General features: G+C 52.7%; 1 protein-coding gene across 2 annotated transcripts; it reads left to right on the top strand.

Moving 5' to 3' along the window:
• The first annotated feature begins 96 nt into the window (after nucleotides 1-96).
• COPE (COPI coat complex subunit epsilon) lies at nucleotides 97-11,647 on the top strand. 2 transcript variants are annotated; one of them, XM_053966144.1, is made up of 10 exons: nucleotides 97-254; nucleotides 1,149-1,211; nucleotides 2,389-2,489; nucleotides 4,061-4,213; nucleotides 5,420-5,473; nucleotides 6,078-6,159; nucleotides 8,143-8,298; nucleotides 9,440-9,508; nucleotides 10,919-10,993; nucleotides 11,495-11,647. In XM_053966144.1, the coding sequence occupies exons 1-10, from the start codon at nucleotides 138-140 to the stop codon at nucleotides 11,540-11,542; spliced, it is 918 nt and encodes a 305-aa protein (XP_053822119.1). In that variant the 5' UTR covers nucleotides 97-137; the 3' UTR covers nucleotides 11,543-11,647. The 2 variants fall into 2 exon arrangements, with proteins under 2 accessions (XP_053822119.1, XP_053822120.1); XM_053966145.1 differs by lacking the exon at nucleotides 8,143-8,298.
• The last annotated feature ends 549 nt before the right edge of the window (nucleotides 11,648-12,196 follow it).

The following is a 12,196-nucleotide window of genomic DNA, read 5'->3' as shown; positions in this document are numbered from 1 at the left end:
CCGCCCACTCCCGGCAACCGCGCGTCGCTTTGCATGACGTATCCGCCTCCTCGCGTTGCTATTGGCGGTTTCCATGGAGACGGCGGCTCCCGGCAGCCCCCGCGGCGCGGGCGCTTCCGGGGACGTGTCTGAGGGCGATGGCGGCCGGGGCGGGCGCGGCGCCGGCCGGGGAGGCGGACGAGCTCTTCGACCTCCGCAACAACTTCTACATCGGCGCCTACCAGGCCGCCATCAACGAGGCGCAGCGGGCCAAGGTCGGGCACGGCGGGCGGCGCTGCCCGGGACCCGCCGCGGCTCCCTGAGGGCCGCTCAGCGGCGGGGCCGGGAGCGGTTCTGTGGGGCTGTTTGTGTGGGGTGGGTTTGGGGTGGGTTTGTGTGGGGTTGTTTGTGTGGGGTTGTTTGTGTGGGGCTGTTTGTGTGGGGTGGGTTTGTGTGGGGTTGTTTGTGTGGGGTGGGTTTGTGTGGGGTTGTTTGTGTGGGGCTGTTTGTGTGGGGTTGTTTGTGTGGGGCTGTTGTGTGGGGTTGTTTGTGTGGGGTTGTTTGTGTGGGGTTGTTTGTGTGGGGCTGTTTGTGTGGGGTGGGTTTGGGGTGGGTTTGTGTGGGGCTGTTTGTGTGGGGTGGGTTTTGTGGGGCTGTTGCTGTAGGGTGGGTTTTATGGGATGGGTTTTATGGGGCAGGTTTCAGTGGGGTTGGTTTGTAGGGCAGGTTTCAGTGGGGTTGGTTTGTAGGGCAGGTTTCAGTGGGGTTGGTTTATGGGGCAGGTTTCTTTAGGGTTGGTTTGTAGGGCAGGTTTCAGTGGGGTGGGTTTTATGGGATGGGTTTTATGGGGCAGGTTTCAGTGGGGTTGGTTTATGGGGCAGGTTTCAGTGGGGTTGGTTTGTAGGGCAGGTTTCAGTGGGGTGGCTCCGTGGGGCTGCTGCTCTGGGGTGGGTTTTATGGGATGGGTTTTATGGGGCAGGTTTCAGTGGGGTGGGTTTTATGGGATGGGTTTTATGGGGCAGGTTTCAGTGGGGTGGGTTTATGGGGCAGGTTTCAGTGGGGTGGGTTTTATGGGATGGGTTTTATGGGGCAGGTTTCAGTGGGGCTGCTGCTCTGGGGTGCCCAGGGCCCTGAGGGCTCTCCCTGGTGCTCTCCCTCCCCTGGTGCAGCCGGGCAGCCCCGAGCAGGAGGTGGAGAGGGACGTGTTCCTGTTCCGGGCATACCTCGCCCAGGTGAGCCTGAGCCACCCCTGGGACGGGGCAGCCACAGCTGCTCTGGGAATTCCAGCCAGGAATGCCCTCCCAAATCCCACCCAGGCTCCCCTTCCCAGTCCAAATCCATTCCCTGAGTCCTGGGATTGCATCCCAAACCCGTTCCCTAAATCCTGGGATTCCATCCCTTATCCGAAATCCATTCCCTAAATCCTGGAATTCCATCCCTTATCCCAAATCCATTCCCTGAGTCCTGGGATTCCATTCCAAATGCATTCCCTAAATCCTGGAATTCCATCCCTTATCCCAAATCCATTCCCTGAGTCCTGGGATTCCATCCCAAATCCATTCCCTGTGCCTGGAATTCCCATCCCAAATCCATTCCCTAAATCCTGGGATTCCATCCCAAATCCATTCCCTAAATCCTGGGATTCCATCCCAAATGCATTCCCTAAATCCTGGAATTCCATCCCTTATCCCAAATCCATTCCCTAAATCCTGGAATTCCATCCCTTATCCCAAATCCATTCCCTGAGTCCTGGGATTCCCATCCCAATCCCAGATCCCTGAGAGTTCTCAAAGCTTGATCTCCTTTCTCTTCCTGCTTTGCCCTCTTTTCCCTCTTTTTCCTTCCCACCTTTCCGTCTTTTCCCTCTTTTTCCCTCTTTTCCTCTCTTTTCCCACTTTTCCCTTTTTTCCTTTCTTTCTTTTCCTTTCTTTCTTCTCCTTTCTTTTCCTTTATTTTTTTTCCTTATTTTTCTTCTCCCTGCCTTTCCTGCCTTTTCTGCTCTCCCTTCTCTCCCTGCCCTTTTTTTCCTTCATTTTCTCCTTTTCCTGCTCTCCCTGCCTTTCCTTCTCTCCCTTCTCTCCCTTCTCTCCCTTCTCTCCCTTCTCTCCCTTCTCTCCCTTCTCTCCCTTCTCTCCCCTCCTTTCCTGCTTTTCCTTCTTTTCTTTTCCTGCTTTTCCCTCTTTTCTTTTCCTTCTTTTCCTTCTTTTCCTTCTTTTCCTTCTTTTCCTTCTTTTCCTTCTTTTCTTTCTTTTCCTTCTTTTCCTTCTCCTCCTTCTCCTCCTTCTCCTCCTTCTCCTCCTTGTCCTCCTTGTCCTCCTTGTCCTCCTTGTCCTCCTTGTCCTCCTTCTCCTCCTTCTCCTTCTCCTCCTCCTCCTCCTTTCCCCCTGGTCCTGTCTCCGTGCCCTGCAGAGGAAGTTTGGTGTGGTGCTGGACGAGCTCAAGGGCAGCTGCAGCCCCGAGCTGCAGGCAGTCAGGATGTTTGCTCAGTTCCTGGCCAGCGAGAGCCAGAGGTGAGCCAGGATCCAGCCCTTCCCTGGGGACATCTGCCCCTTCCCTGGGAGCGTCTGCCCCTTCCCTGGGGACATCTGCCCCTTCCCTGGGGACATCTGCCCCTTCCCTGGGAGTGTCTGCCCCTTCCCTGGGGACATCTGCCCCTTCCCTGGGAGTGTCTGCCCCTTCCCTGGGGACATCTGCCCCTTCCCTGGGGACATCTGCCCCTTCCCTGGGGACATCTGCCCCTTCCCTGGGGACATCTGCCCCTTCCCTGGGGACATCTGCCCCTTCCCTGGGAGCGTCTGCCCCTTCCCTGGGGACATCTGCCCCTTCCCTGGGAAATCTGCCCCTTCCCTGGGGACATCTGCCCCTTCCCTGGGAGTGTCTGCCCCTTCCCTGGGAGTGTCTGCCCCTTCCCTGGGGACATCTGCCCCTTCCCTGGGGACATCTGCCCCTTCCCTGGGGGCATCTGCGGGCTCTCAGCAAATTCCTGCAGTTCCAGGAGCTTTTGGGGTGGAGGGAGGTTTAGGGATCATCCAGGGGCACCTTCCAGTGTTCCAGGATGCTCCAGGGGTGGAGCAGCCACAGCTACTCTTGCTTTATCCTCTTTTCTCCCCCCTTTTCTCCCATTTTATCCCATTTTTTCTCCAATTTTCTCACCCCTTTTCCCCGGTTTCCCCCATTCCCCCCCCATTCTCCCCCCCATTTCCCCCCATTTTCTCCCCCATTTTATCCCATTTCCCTCCTCCCATTTTATCCCATTTTCCCCCTCCCATTCTGTCCCCATTTTCCCACATTCTCTCCCCTATTTTATCCCCATTTTCTCCTCTGTTTTCCCCCATTTTCTCCCCTGTTTCCACCCATTTCCTCCCCCCATTTTCTCCCCTGTTTTCCCACATTCTCTCCCCCATTTTATCCCATTTCCCCCCTCTCATTTTCCCCCATTTTCTCCCCTGTTTTTCCACATTCTCTCCCCCATTTTCTCCCCTGTTTTCCCCCATTTTCTCCCCTGTTTTCCCACATTTTCTCCCCTGTTTTCCCCCCATTTTCTCCCCTGTTTTCCCACATTCTCTCCCCCATTTTCTCCCGTTTCCCCCCCTTTTCTCCCCCATTTTCTCCCCCATTTTCTCCCCCATTTTCTCCCCCATTTTCTCCCCCATTTTCTCCCCCATTTTCTCCCCCATTTTCTCCCCCATTTTCTCCCCCATTTTCTCCCCCATTTTCTCCCCCATTTTCTCCCCCATTTTCTCCCCCGTTCTCTCCCATTTCCCCCCATTTTCTCCCCCATTTTCTCCCCCGTTTTCTCCCCCGTTTTCTCCCCCGTTTTCTCCCCCGTTTTCTCCCCCGTTTTCTCCCCCGTTTTCTCCCCCGTTTTCTCCCCCGTTTTCTCCCCCGTTTCCCCCCATTTTCTCCCCCATTTTCTCCCCCATTTTCTCCCCCATTTTCTCCCCCATTTTCTCCCCCATTTTCTGCCCTGTTCTCCCCCATTTTCTCCCCCCTGTTCTCCCCCATTTCTCCCCCATTTTCTCCCCCATTCCCCCCATTTTCTCCCCAAACCCACCCCCCATTCCCCCCCGTCCCCCCTCAGGGACTCCATCGTGGCCGAGCTGGACAAGAAGATGGCCAAGAGCGTGGAGGTGGCCAACTGCACCTTCCTGCTGATGGCAGCCTCCATCTACCTGCACGAGCAGAACCCCGAGGCTGCCCTGCGTGCCCTGCACCAGGGGGACAGCCTGGAGTGGTGAGGCAGCCCCACAAAGGGGGTCACATCCTCCCCACACCCCCAGGCACCCCCTGCCTGCCCTTTGGGCTCGCTCTGAGCACCTCTGGAAGCATCCAGAGGCTCCTTCTCAGAGGAGGAGCTTTTGGGAATTTGGGGTGTGGTTTTTTTGTTGTTTTTTTTTTTTTTTTCCTGCAGTTCCCATGGGGAATGGGAGAGTTTGGATATTGATCTGTGTGGGGTTTGAGCTGGGAGGGAGCTGGGAGCAGCTCCAGGGGTCAGAGTTTGGGTTGGGAGGGACCCTCAGGACTGTCCCAGGAGGGGTTTGGGGTGGGGAGGGACCCTCAGGACTGTCCCAGGAGGGGTTTGGGGTGGAGAGGGACCCTCAGGACTGTCCCAGGAGGGGTTTGGGGTCAGGAAGGACCCTCAGGACCATCCCAGGTGGGGTTTGGGGTCAGGAAGGACCCTCAGGACCATCCCACGTGGGGTTTGGGGTCAGGAGGGACCCTCAGGACTGTCCCAGGTGTGGAGGGACCCTCAGGACTGTCCCAAGTGGGGTTTGGGGTTGGGACGGACCCTCAGGACAATCCCAGGAGGGGTTTGGGGTCAGGAGGGACACTCAGGACTGTCCCAGGTGGGTTTGGGGTCAGGAAGGACCCTCAGGACCATCCCAGGTGGGGTTTGGGGTGGAGAGGGACCCTCAGGACTGTCCCAAGTGGGGTTTGGGGTCAGCAGGGACCCTCAGGCCCATCCCAGGTGGGGTTTGGGGTCAGCAGGGACCCTCAGGACTGTCCCAGGTGGGGTTTGGGGTCAGGAAGGACCCTCAGGCCCATCCCAGGTGGGGTTTGGGGTCAGGGAGGACCCTCAGAACTGTCCCAGGTGGGGTTTGGGGTCAGGAAGGACCCTCAGGCCCATCCCAGGTGGGGTTTGGGGTCAGGGAGGACCCTCAGAACTGTCCCAGGTGGGGTTTGGGGTCAGGAAGGACCCTCAGGCCCATCCCAGGAGGGGTTTGGGGTCAGCAGGGACCCTCAGGCCCATCCCAGGTGGGGTTTGGGGTCAGCAGGGACCCTCAGGCCCATCCCAGGTGGGGTTTGGGGTCAGCAGGGACCCTCAGGCCCATCCCAGGAGGCTCTCAGCCCCTGCAGCCGTTGCTGGGATGGGAATTCCGGGATGTGCCCGGCTGCCCCGGCTGGGCCTGGGGTCATCCCTCTGCTCCTGCCCTTGCAGCTTGGCCATGATGGTCCAGATCCTGCTGAAGCTCGACAGGCTCGACCTGGCCAGGTGGGACTGGACCTTCCTTTTTCCTTTTCCCTTTTTCCTTTTCCCTTTTTCCTTTTATATTTTCCCTTTTTCCATTTATATTTTTCCTTTCCCCTTTCCGTTTTTCCTTTTATATTTTCCCTTTTTCCTTTTATATATTTCCTATTTCCTTTTATATTTTGCCTTTTTCCTTTCTCCTTTCCCTTTTATATTTTATCTATTTCCTTTCCCTTTTTCCATTTATTTTCCCTTGTTCCTTTTCCCTGTTTCCTTTCCCTTTTTCCTTTCCCTTTTTCCTTTCCCTTTTTCCTTTCCCTTTTTCCTTTCCCTTTTTCCTTTCCCTTTTTCCTTTCCCTTTTTCCTTTCCCTTGTTCCTTTCCCTTGTTCCTTTCCCTTGTTCCTTTTCCCTTCCCTTCCCCTTTTCCCCTTTCCCCCTTTTCCCTTTCCCCTTTCATTTCTTCCTTCTCCTTTTCTTTCTCTTTTCCCTTCTCCTTCCCCTTTTCCAGGAATCCAACCAGGCCTCTCCTGGCAAAATAAAACATGGAAAACTCAAGGTGAAAACCCCTAGATTTCTTGGTTTTGTGCTAAAATCCCTTTTCCTTTGTGATTCCCACTTTTCCTGCAGGAAGGAGCTGAAGAAAATGCAGGAGCAGGATGAGGACGCGACGCTGACCCAGCTGGCCACAGCCTGGGTGAACCTGGCCTTGGTGGGTGCCCGCTCCTCCCAGGAGGAGCCAGGTGGTCCCAGAACATCCCCAAAACGTCCCCAAAACATCCCCAAAACATCCCCAAAACATCCCCAAAACATCCCCAAAACGTCCCCAAAACATCCCCAAAACGTCCCCAGAACGTCCCCAGAACATCCCCAAAACATCCCCAGAACATCCCCAAAACGTCCCCAGAACATCCCCAAAACATCCCCAGAACATCCCCAAAACATCCCCAAAACATCCCCAGAACATCCCCAAAACGTCCCCAGAACATCCCCAAAACATCCCCAGAACGTCCCCAGAACATCCCCAAAACATCCCCAGAACATCCCCAAAACGTCCCCAGAACATCCCCAGAACGTCCCCAGAACGTCCCCAAAACGTCCCCAAAACATCCCCAGAACATCCCCAGAACATCCCCAGATCATCCCCAGAACATCCCCAAAACATCCCCAGAACGTCCCCAAAACATCCCCAAAACGTCCCCAAAACGTCCCCAAAACATCCCCAAAACATCCCCAAAACATCCCCAAAACATCCCCAAAATGTCCCCAGAACGTCCCCAGAACGTCCCCAGAACATCCCCAAAACATCCCCAGAACGTCCCCAAAACATCCCCAAAACGTCCCCAAAACATCCCCAAAACATCCCCAAAACGTCCCCAAAACATCCCCAAAACGTCCCCAAAACATCCCCAAAACATCCCCAAAACATCCCCAAAACGTCCCCAAAACATCCCCAAAACATCCCCAAAACATCCCCAGAACGTCCCCAGAACATCCCCAGAACATCCCCAGAACGTCCCCAAAACATCCCCAAAACATCCCCAGAACGTCCCCAGAACATCCCCAGAACATCCCCAGAACGTCCCCAAAACATCCCCAAAACATCCCCAGAACGTCCCCAGAACATCCCCAAAACGTCCCCAAAACGTCCCCAAAACATCCCCAAAACATCCCCAGAACGTCCCCAAAACATCCCCAAAACGTCCCCAAAACATCCCCAAAACATCCCCAAAACGTCCCCAAAACATCCCCAAAACGTCCCCAAAACATCCCCAAAACATCCCCAAAACATCCCCAAAACGTCCCCAAAACATCCCCAAAACATCCCCAAAACATCCCCAGAACGTCCCCAGAACATCCCCAGAACATCCCCAGAACGTCCCCAAAACATCCCCAAAACATCCCCAGAACGTCCCCAGAACATCCCCAGATCATCCCCAGAACATCCCCAAAACATCCCCAGAACGTCCCCAGATCATCCCCAGAACGTCCCCAGAACATCCCCAGAACGTCCCCAGATCATCCCCAAAACATCCCCAGAACATCCCCAAGACGTCCCAGGCTCCAGGACACAAAATGTCCTTCAGGATGTTTGGGGATGAGGCAGAACCGCTGAGTGTGGGAGTGCAGGAGGGATGGAAATAAACTCCAGTTCCTGGGACCCAGGGCCAGTCAGCCTGGGCTTCCTTTGAATAAATTCCTGTGCAGGGATTCCCAGCCCAGGGGTGACCCCAGGGATGGAAATCAGGAATTCTCATGACCCCCAGGATGGAAATCGGGAATTCCCAGCCCAGGGGTGCCCCTGTGGCTGTGGATCAGTAATTCCCAGCCCAGGGGTGACCCCAGGATTTAAATCGGGAATTCCCAGGCCAGGGGTGACCCCAAGGATGGAAATCAGGAATTCCCATGACCCTGAGGGTGTAAATCAGGAATTCCCAGGGATGTAAATGAGGAATTCCCAGGCCAGGGATGTAAATCAGGAATTCCCAGTCCTGGAATGACCCCAAGGATGGAAATCAGGAATTCCCATGACCTTGTGGCTGTGGCTCAGGAATTCCCAGGGATGTAAATGAGGAATTCCCATGCCCCTGTGGCTGTGGCTCAGGAATTCCCAGGGATGTAAATGAGGAATTCCCATGCCCCTGTGGCTGTGGCTCAGGAATTCCCGGGATTCCCCAGCCTGTGTGCCTTGCAGGGCGGGGAGAAGCTGCAGGATGCGTTCTACACGTTCCAGGAGCTGGCGGACAGGAGCTGCCCCTCGCTGCTGCTGCTCAACGGGCAGGCGGCCGCGGCCATGGCGCAGGGCCGCTGGGAGCAGGCCGAGGGGCTGCTGCACGAGGCGCTGGACAAGGTACCCACACCCAAACCCAAACCCCACAGGGACACCCCAACCCCAACCCCAAACCCCACAGGGACACCCAAACCCCAACCCCAAACCCCACAGGGACACCCAAACCCCAACCCCAAACCCCACAGGGACACCCAAACCCCAACCCCAAACCCCACAGGGACAGCCCAACCCCACACCCCAAACCCCACAGGGACAGCCCAACCCCACACCCCAAACCCCACAGGGACACCCAAACCCCAACCCCAAACCCCACAGGGACAGCCCAACCCCACACCCCAAACCCCACAGGGACAGCCCAGAGCCCACAGGGACAAGGTACCCAAACCCCAACCCCAAACCCCAAACCCCACAGGGGCACCCCAAATCACACAGGGACAGGGACACCCCAAACCCCACAGGGACACCCCAAACCCCACAGGGACAGCCCAAATCACACAGGGACAAGGTACCCAAACCCCAACCCCAAACCCCACAGGGGCACCCCAAATCACACAGGGACAGCCCAGAGCCCACAGGGACAAGGTACCCCACACCCCAACCCCAAACCCCACAGGGACAGGGGCACCCCAAAGCCCACAGAGACACCCGAAATCCCTGCATGGACACCCCAAATTCCTAGGAATTTTCTTGCTCAAATCCACAGCAGTGGCAATTTATGGATCTGCCTTGCTGTGCTTGGGATTGCAGAGTGGTTTTGTTTTGTTTTATTTTATTTTATTTTATTTTATTTTATTTTATTTTATTTTATTTTATTTTATTTTATTTTATTTTATATTGCTTTTTTAATTTTTATAACGCTTCGTTTTATTTCATTTTAATGTATTCTAGTACTTTATTTTAGTTTTTATTTCATATTCAACTGTATTTTATTTTATATTTTATGAATTGTATTGTATTTTATTAAATTTTATTGCGTTTTGGGTTTTGGGTTTTTTTTTGGTTTTTTGGGGGTTTTTTTTGTGGGTTTTTTATTGTTTTGTTTTGATTTTTTTTGGGTTTTTTTGGGGTTTTTTGTGGTTTTTTTTTGTTGTTTTTTTTTTTGTTGGTTTTTTTTTTGTTTTTTTTGTTTGTTTGTTTTTGTTTTTTTTTTGTTTTTGTTTGTTTTTAATTTAATGTAATTTCATTTGGCTGTATTTCCCAGGACAGTGGGCACCCTGAGACCCTGCTGAACCTGGTGGTGCTGTCCCAGCACCTGGGCAAGGCCCCGGAGGTGAGCGGGGAAATGGGGGCAGGGGGGAATGGGGGCACTGTGGGGTCACTGGGGTCAGAACCATCAGGATTTGGGATCAATGGGGTCACTTTGGGATCAGTGGGGGCACTGTGGGGTCAATGGGGGCACTGTGGGGTCAGTGGGGGCACTGGGGGCACTGTGGGGTCAATGGGGGCACTGTGGGGTCAATGGGGGCACTGTGGGGTCAGTGGGGGCACTGGGGGCACTGTGGGGTCACTGGGGGCACTGTGGGATCAATGGGGGCACTGTGGGGTCAATGGGGGCACTGTGGGGTCAGTGGGGGCACTGTGGGGTCAATGGGGGCACTGTGGGGTCAGTGGGGGCACTGTGGGATCAATGGGGGCACTGTGGGGTCAGTGGGGGCACTGTGGGGTCAGTGGGGGCACTGGGGGCACTGTGGGGTCACTGGGGGCACTGTGGGGTCAGTGGGGTCAGTGGGGGCACTGTGGGATCAATGGGGGCACTGTGGGATCAATGGGGGCACTGTGGGGTCAATGGGGGCACTGTGGGGTCAGTGGGGTCATTTTGGGGAAAAATGGGACAATTTTGGGGGTAAATGGGGTTATTTTGGGGATAAATGGGATAATTTTGGGACCATTTTGGGATAAATGGGGTCAGAACCAGTAAGATTTGGGATAAAGGGGGTAATTTTGGGGTAAATAGGATCATTTTGGAGGTAAATGGGACAATTTTGGGGTAAATGGGACAATTTTGGGATAATTTTGGGACAATTTTGGGGGTAAATGGGACAATTTTGGGCTCATTTTGGGATAAATGGGACAATTTTGGGATAAATGGGACAATTTTGGGATAATTTTGGGACAATTTTGGGGTAAATGGGACAATTTTGGGGGTAAATGGGATAATTTTGGGACAATTTTGGGATAATTTTGGGACAATTTTGGGATAAATGGGACAATTTTGGGGTAAATGGGACAATTTTGGGATAATTTTGGGACAATTTTGGGATAAATGGGACAATTTTGGGCTCATTTTGGGATTAATGGGGTCTCCCAGCCCCAGGGCACTCTTGGGGACACTGGGAATTGCCCTTTCCCATGGAATTGCCCTTTCCTTAAGGTCCCTTCCAACCCAAACCATCCCAGAATTCCAGAATTGTTGAGAAAAAAAAAAACGGGGCAGAAAAAAAAAACAAAACAACATTTAGAGCTCTAAGTTCAGCTCTTCCTGATTTTATTTTTCTTTTTTTACATGGAACCACCACTGAAAGTTGATTTTGAAGTGTTTTATTTTTTATTTCAAGGGCGTGCGTGGCTCCTACTGGTTGGAACTGAGAAAAATCAGGATTTTAGGTGTAAAAAAAACCACATTTAGGTGGGATTTATTCCACTCTGCCACCTCAAAATGGAATTTTTTTGTCCCTCCCAGGTCACCAATCGTTACCTGTCCCAGCTGAAAGATGCTCACAAAAGCCATCCCTTCATCAAGGAGTACCAGGCCAAGGTAGGGAATGGGAGAAAAGAGAAATAATAATAAAAATAAATCAAATAAATTGAATTTTCCCCCAGTTCTGATGGAGCCAGGGGGTGCTTTACAAACAAATCCCAAGCTCCATCTCCTTCAGGTTTTCCAGCCCTTTTGGGAATCCCAAATCTGCCTGAGGTGCAGATTTTTAATCCAGGTGGAAAATTGTGTTAAAAACTGGAAAAAAACTGAAAAAAAAAAAACAAAACAAAACAAAAAAAAAAAAAAAAAAAAAAAAAAAAAAAAAAAAAACCCAAAAAAAAAAACTGGGAGAGGGAATTTGGGGAGAGGGAAAAGGAAAAGCAGCAAATGGCAAAAAAAGGGATAAATGGGGTTTGCTGCTGGAATTAATTGAGGTTTGGGGAGCTGATTGGGGTGTTCAGCTGGAGGAGAGGTGATAAATGGAAATTTGAGGAGGGTTGATTGATAATAATTAATTGATAATTAATGAAATCCGTTTCTTTTTGGCTGTGGTTGCAGGAGAACGACTTTGACCGCCTGGCCCTGCAATATGCACCCAGTGCCTGAGCCTGGGGCAGGGAAAATCCCCTTTGGAACCCAAAAAATCCCTTTGGAACCCAAAAAAACCCCCCTGGGACCCAAAAAAACCCCACTGGAACCCAAAAAAATCCCTCTGGGGCAGGGAAAATCCCCTTTGGAACCCAAAAAAACCCCACTGGAACCCAAAAAAATCCCCTCTGGGGCAGGGAAAATCCCCTCTGGGACCCAAACAATCCCTTTGGAACCCAAAAAAATCCCTCTGGAACCCAAAAAAATCCCTCTGGAACCCAAAAAATCCCTCTGGAACCTAAAAAAATCCCTCTGGAACCTAAAAAAATCCCTTTGGGGCAGGGAAAATCCCCTCTGGGACCCAAAAAATCCCCACTGGAACTCAAAAAATCCCTCTGGAACCCAAAAAATCCCTTTGGGGCAGGGAAAATCCCCTTTGGAACCCAAAAAAACCCCACTGGAACCCAAAAAAATCCCTCTGGGGCAGGGAAAATCTCTCTGGGACCCAAAAAAAAAACCTCTGGGGCAGGGAAAATCCCCCCTGGGATCCAAAAAATCCCCACTGGAACTCAAAAAAATCCCTCTGGGGCAGGGAAAATCCCCTCTGGGACCCAAAAAATCCCTTCTGGAACTCAAAAAAATCCCTCTGGGGCAGGGAAAATCCCCTCTGGG

The sequence above is a fragment of the Vidua chalybeata genome, chromosome 27 (genome assembly GCF_026979565.1).
Source record: "Vidua chalybeata isolate OUT-0048 chromosome 27, bVidCha1 merged haplotype, whole genome shotgun sequence".
Classification (NCBI taxonomy): Eukaryota; Metazoa; Chordata; class Aves; order Passeriformes; family Viduidae; genus Vidua; species Vidua chalybeata.
The sequence above is the reverse complement of the archived record's forward strand: the minus strand, read 5'-3'. Positions and strand labels throughout refer to the sequence as shown.

What these genes read in the sequence shown, in the direction of transcription:
- COPE (XM_053966144.1), top strand. Translation starts at nt 138, where the DNA reads ATGGCGGCCGGGGCGGGCGCGGCGCCGGCCGGGGAGGCGGACGAGCTC. An exon ending in ACCTGGGCAAGGCCCCGGAG is followed by an intron (nt 9,509 to 10,918) that starts GTGAGCGGGGAA and finishes TGTCCCTCCCAG; the next exon opens with GTCACCAATCGTTACCTGTC. An exon ending in TCAAGGAGTACCAGGCCAAG is followed by an intron (nt 10,994 to 11,494) that starts GTAGGGAATGGG and finishes CTGTGGTTGCAG; the next exon opens with GAGAACGACTTTGACCGCCT.